The sequence below is a fragment of the Ruditapes philippinarum genome, unplaced genomic scaffold, assembly GCF_026571515.1.
Source record: "Ruditapes philippinarum isolate M1 unplaced genomic scaffold, ASM2657151v2 ctg3160_1_1_1_1, whole genome shotgun sequence".
Taxonomy (NCBI): domain Eukaryota; kingdom Metazoa; phylum Mollusca; class Bivalvia; order Venerida; family Veneridae; genus Ruditapes; species Ruditapes philippinarum.
Window position 1 is genome coordinate 20,675 of NW_026861901.1, and position 6,469 is coordinate 27,143.

The 6,469-nt window shown below is 30.0% G+C and overlaps 1 protein-coding gene across 2 annotated transcripts; it reads left to right on the plus strand.

Moving 5' to 3' along the window:
* The first annotated feature begins 335 nt into the window (after positions 1-335).
* LOC132717307 (uncharacterized) lies at positions 336-4,587 on the plus strand. 2 transcript variants are annotated; one of them, XM_060700738.1, is made up of 4 exons: positions 336-698; positions 919-1,107; positions 1,390-1,480; positions 1,821-4,587. In XM_060700738.1, the coding sequence occupies exons 1-4, from the start codon at positions 590-592 to the stop codon at positions 2,128-2,130; spliced, it is 699 nt and encodes a 232-aa protein (XP_060556721.1). In that variant the 5' UTR covers positions 336-589; the 3' UTR covers positions 2,131-4,587. The 2 variants fall into 2 exon arrangements, with proteins under 2 accessions (XP_060556721.1, XP_060556722.1); XM_060700739.1 differs by having other exon boundaries at positions 952-1,107.
* Positions 4,588-6,469: the final 1,882 nt, after the last annotated feature.

Sequence of the window (6,469 nt, forward strand, 5' to 3'; positions counted from 1 at the left end):
AAATTTGTTTCAAAAATTTTTTTTCCCAAAATTTTTAAAATTTTTCCTTTTAAATTTTTTCCAAAATTTATATTTAAAATTTTAAGGGGCCCTAAAAATTTAAAAAAAAGAAATAATGCATGTTTTTAGGAAAAAATAAATTAAAATTTTAAAATTTTGGCCCCAAAAATTTTTTTTTTTGGTCCCAATTTTATTTTTAAAATTTAAAATTAATTTTTTAAAAAAAACTGGGCTCTTTAAACGGAAAAGAAATTTTTTTCAAAAAAAAAGGGTTTTTTTTAAAAAAAAAATTTTTGGAAAAAATGTAAATCTACCTTAAATATATGTATAAGACCGCCCACTCCATTATCAATAGAACGTTACAGATCAATTCCGATGGATACTTACTGAAACTTAAGTTGTCTCTCGTTAATGCGAAATTAACTATAAAATTGACAGGAATTATGGTAAAATGTACACTTTTTTAAATTTCATCTGTTCAATCACCATATACCATTAAATGCGGATGGTCACTTTAATAAATATTTTTTTATCTTAGATAAAATAAACAACTCCTGCTTGTTTGTATTGATTAGATTTAGCTACAGTCATGGAACCAAGAAAGTTTGGCTTTCTCAACAGAACAACATCTGGAAGTAAGACCCTGTTGAAATTCACCGCTAAAACCAACATGAAGAAACATGCTCTGTGTAAAAATGGTACGAATTCACTTTCTTACAATACGTGGCATATTGATGAAAACGTCAAAGCGCACTTGCTAGTTAATATAATGTTCATTTCAATAAATACATTGTATTCCGAATTTTAATAAGATGAAATTAATGTCATTAAAGTATTGGGGGAAAAGATTGAAATTAAGAAATTAATTATTATTATCATTACCGAAATACTTATTTGAATAATTATATAAATCTATAGATATTGCATTGAATACCCTAATTGAAACTACAGAAACAACGGCATTAAATTCAAGTGAGAAATCAACATCGGCAGCAACATCAGGTTCAGGCGACAGCGCATTAATATCTCCACAAAGTTCTACTTCGACCAGTTTTATAATCAGTTCAATGAATAGTTCCACAATGAAAAGCGCAAAAAATATAAAATGTAAGTTTATTTTTGTAATTGTAAGCATCAGCATTTCAAAACAAAATCAAGAATATTTTTCCTTAATTTGTTTGGCCACGTTTTATAATATTATAATGAGTGCATGTTGTTCCATTGGTCAATGAACAATAAATGTATTTAAAATGCATGCTAAGACTCACAGGCTTTGGAAACAAAGATTGTTATAAAGAATACATAAAGAGTGCCCATTTCATAATAAAAATTTATTTTTCAATCTTAACTCACTTAATTTGAATTAATTATTTACTTGAATGTTTTCAGCCTATAATTATGGAATCCCTATTGGAGTATCGGTTGCCACCTTCCTAATAATTATTGGTGCTGTTATAGCAGTTATTTTAACAAAGAGACGGTATTGTATTTTTGTATTAAGGTCATGAAACCATGGAATAAATTCAGCTTTATTATAATGTTTACTACCAAAGACTACTGCGGACCATTTCGTATTAATATTTAAACAGTTCCTATGTTTAAATTTCTCAGAAAAGAACATATGCCGCGACATATTATTTAATAAAATTTCGAAAATCATATTCCCTTTCAACAATTATACTGTAAATAGTGTAAAATGTCCAATTTGAATGATAAGATTTTAAAAACATTTCCAGCATTTTGTCAGTACTTATCTATTTGGTCACATTTATTTTATGGAACAACTGGTTACTGGTAAAATTGTTATTAATATGTTTTAGAGGGAAAATGCCGATCGTGTTTTGTAACATCTTTTCATCTGATATAACGTCAAAATGCACAATGGATACATCCTTAATCGTCAACAATGTATATGAAGGCCATTCTGATTCTCCTTATGAACAGATTGATAAGGTATTACCGCGAACAAGCAATGTCGCAGTAAATGATGTGCAGGAAGACAACGAAAATTATGCACAGGTTAGCTTTAATCTTAAACAAAATGCAACTAAGACAATTGGTGACATGGCCGATATAGGATTAGAGCAGGATAAAGGGGCGTATAACACATTGAAGTTGCATGTAAAATAAGGAGATAGCTTTGACGCTACATACGATACAGTAGAGAAAGCAGCTATGAAGCTGAAAACCCAACATGATACAGTGAACAAATCAGATGAAAAGTTAACAATTAAAGAAACAGATGAAAATCCATACAATCATTTAAACGAAAAACTACTGAAAGACTGCAAAACAGATAATGCCTATGGTGTAACGCAAGATATTAAAAAAAAGGAATATAATGGATATTCTAGAACAGGTCATGAAAAGTGTCTCAAGGATGATGAAGACATGAACAATTATACAAGCAGACTACAGGTTGATAAAGACACGTTCAATCAATCAAGCATACTTCAGGATGTTGCATCTACGTACAATCATAAAGACACGATTCAAGATGTTAAAGACACGCACACTCAAACAAACATGCTTCAGGATGTTGAAGACACGTACAATCATACAAAGGCACTTCAAGATGTTGAAGAAACGTACAAGCATGCAAAGAAACTTCTGGAGGTTGAAGACATGCACGATGATACAAAAACACTTAAAAATGTTGAAGACACGTTCAATCATACAATCACACCCCAGGATGTTTGATGTAACGTACAATCATACAAACGCACTTCAGGATTATGATGACACTTGTATTCATACACACGCAATTCAGAATATTAAAGACACTGGAAAGCATAATTTAGGGTGCTTCATGACAAGTGCAATAACAGTAAGATATTTCAGTTTGTTGGAGACACATTCAAAAAGAAAACTGACATTGATATGTTTATACACATTTAATAAATATACAATTATCTTCACGGTGTTGAATACACTTATTACTATATGAAAAGGAATAGATAAACTAAATCAAATAAATGTGTTTATATTTACAGATGGCAGAATATACCGGTAAAATTTTTGCATTTGACGTATCGCTTGTCATGGAATGATTCTAAATTACAAAATGATTTCAAAGTATACAATTCCCCGTGCTGGTTATAAATTTAAACATGCAACGGATGCCAATCAGTTAAGCAAATTTTAACTTTTAAATTAGTATTTCTAAAGAAAATACAGATTTTTCAGAACAAAATATATTATGTATTAAACTATAATAATACTTTAATAATATAATGTATCTTCCTTTTACATGTAAACGTATTTGCTGTACATTTCATCTTTTATTAATGTTACATTTTATACAAGTAAAGACATTATCCGGTGAAATATATATTTATTGTTCTCTTCATGTCTAAAGACAATAAATCCATTTAGCTTTGGTCTTTTCTTCTTTCGAACTCTACATATATTTAAAATTTTCAAAATTGGTCTAGTAGGTTAAATGATTCAAGCAGAGCCTCATTGTATAAATATATTGCTAATCATGGTTTTCAGTCGTACTTAGATATTGTTGTTATTAATAAATATCGTATCAATTTGTCACGTTTACGCCTATCTTCGCACAGATTATGTATAGAGACTGGTCGGTGGACCAGGCCTACGAGCACACCAGTTAATGAAAGGAAATGTAATATATGCAATATACTTGAAGACGAGTACCATTTTGTCTTAGAATGTTCTTTGTATCATGATTTGAGAAAATAATTCATCCCAAAATATTACTGGAAGCGACCAAATATGCAAAAAATTATAGAATTGGTAATGAACGGTAAAAAGCAAATCCTTAAGAATTTATCATTGTATACTGAAAAGGCTTTTACTTTGAGAAAAACTGTATTATATGGTAATTAATGCTTTGAATGCTAAAATTACTTCACTGTAATAAGAAATGCAGTATTTAGTGTGTATGCTTTCATGTTATTATCGATTTGATATGGTATATTTTTATATAAGTAATAATGTAGTGTATGACGTGTTTGAATAATTATACCCTATTATGTAAACCTCACTTTTTTAAATGAGATAATAATTGTTAAATAAAATGATACCTTGTGTTGAAGTGTCACAACTTTCGTTTCGGGTGATACTTCAAATTAAGGGTGTAGTCACATATTATACGCATTTTATGGGCTCATCATTATTACGCTTTTAAGTTCAATTCAAATCAAAGTTTTACCACTTTAGTTCTTTCGTTATTTGTCGGTAAAGCTGGAATACTCAAACAGTTCGACAACATTAAAAAAAATATATATATATAACAGCAAATGCGATTATTATACAAAAACAATATTCAAAACGTGTAATTTGTTAGTCTCTATTCTTATGCATGATACGGTTTTTATTCAGAATCAGAATTGTATGGGTTTTTGAAGCAAAATAGTTATATTAATGATTACAACAATATATGAGTAGATAATATATGACACATAATTAGATACTCTCACTAATCAAAAATTTGATAAATCATATTATAAATACGCCTCAGTGCATGGGAGATAACACAAATTAATGTGTAATTTGCGTTTCATGTATAGTTTTGTCCCTTTTCTATTGAAATTTATGAACACATATATATAAGAGACTAAAATGATTGTGTACATATACTACATACATGTAGAGGTATGTTCAGATATTATGCATGTATATTTTGTAATATTATATATTGTTCAAAATTTATTTGTAATATATGTACCACATGGGTTTATGACCTTCTGGTTTAATTGAATAAAATCTTGAATCTTGAAAATCTTTAAATGATATCATGTCTTGGCTTTTGTTTAATTTAAACATTATTTCCGCAATACAGGATATTCAAGAAATGTAAAATTGGTTGAGATATAATGTAACAATGTGACAACGTTTATATTGATAATGAGCATAATAATATGCAAAAACTAAAGTTGGTGAATTAACATAAGAGAATGTTTCCTATATATATTGACACACACCACTATTTGTAGAAATGAACGGTAGGGTATGTGAGCCTTCAAACGTTACACGGTAATACTCGTATGCATATCTTTTACATTCAGCAAATAGTACTAGAATGCGATACATGGAAGTCACTTTTGGCAACACGGATAAAGAGAACTGAACAATAAGCCTGTGCCTTCTTTCTTTAAAGGACCGTTGAGTTATAGAAAAAAACCCATATTTTTGACCAAGTGTATAACTACGAAACAGTTCAAAGTTTACTATCGATAATTCCGTTGTGTAACCAAAAACTTGTGTCCCATTTTAATGTTGAAATAAATATTCAGTGTATCCTAGCATCTCTGTTTTATCTCCATTGGGAGGTATTTTGAGTCATAGGATGTGAATTAGCCTTTTATTATTAAATATATGTAAGCTGGCGTAGGTTAAGGTCCTTTTATGCATTGTACTGAATCAATAGCAACTCTACAATCTGTGTATAGCTGTTACCTAGACTTGCTGTCTGTCTGATCAAAAGCAGAGGACTTTTTTTATGTACATAAAATTCTACACAGAATATTATTTAAGTTTTGTAAGTGATGGCTTTCTAAGAGATAAAATAAACAAGGTATACATAAATTGATAACCAACATACTTACCTTTGGACTCATTTAAATATTATTATTGAAAAACAAAATGGTAAAAAAAGGGAAAATATATTTATACAGTATGGTAAAAATAAAAAGTTATGTACGAAAGGGTACATACAACTTTGGTTATACTTTTACTATTGTTAAACGTTTTTTTCTTGTGAAGTCAAACGCTAGAATTAAGGTTACTAGTGTTATAGTAAATGCTACTTATAGGAAGACAACAGCCAGAATTTGGTCTGTATTAGTAATAAGTCGTATCAAAATGTCTATCTTATGTCAACTTAAAATTTGAAAGTGGTAAGGTAGCAGCTTAACTGTAAATGTTACTCAATCCTATGCAAATTAGAATACCCTCAGTAAATTTTATTTGTCGTTGAATATAGTCTTATCAATAGCTTTTACTGCCTTGAAAAATATTTAACCTCAGGCAGTAAGTAGCCTGGTGAGTTTTTTATTATTTCTTTTAAGTTTCTTTTTCTAGGAATTGTGATACCTACAACGTTTCAAAACTTATATGCCTATAATCATTTAAAGTCCGCTGATGTTGATTGTATAAAGGCATAGGATGACAATCATGCTAGTGAATTATGTTTAGTGAATAACTTAACACCTAAAAGGTGTGGTAAACGGAACGAAGCCGCTTCATGTCGCCGACGGTAAATATCGAAAATGAGCGGATAAATTCGTTTATTTACGATGATGTAGTGGGCGGGAAAATGGGCGGAGCTTATTTAATCTCCTATTGAAAAACGTGTAAAGCTGGATTATGCTAAAGCTAAGAATGTAACTTCTGTTTTGTCGGCGCCCAGCCAACATTCTATATCGGCCCGACATCAAACCGACATGGTTTTCTATGACGGCCCGATGTCGGCTTTAACATCGGCTGCAAATAGGAATGATGT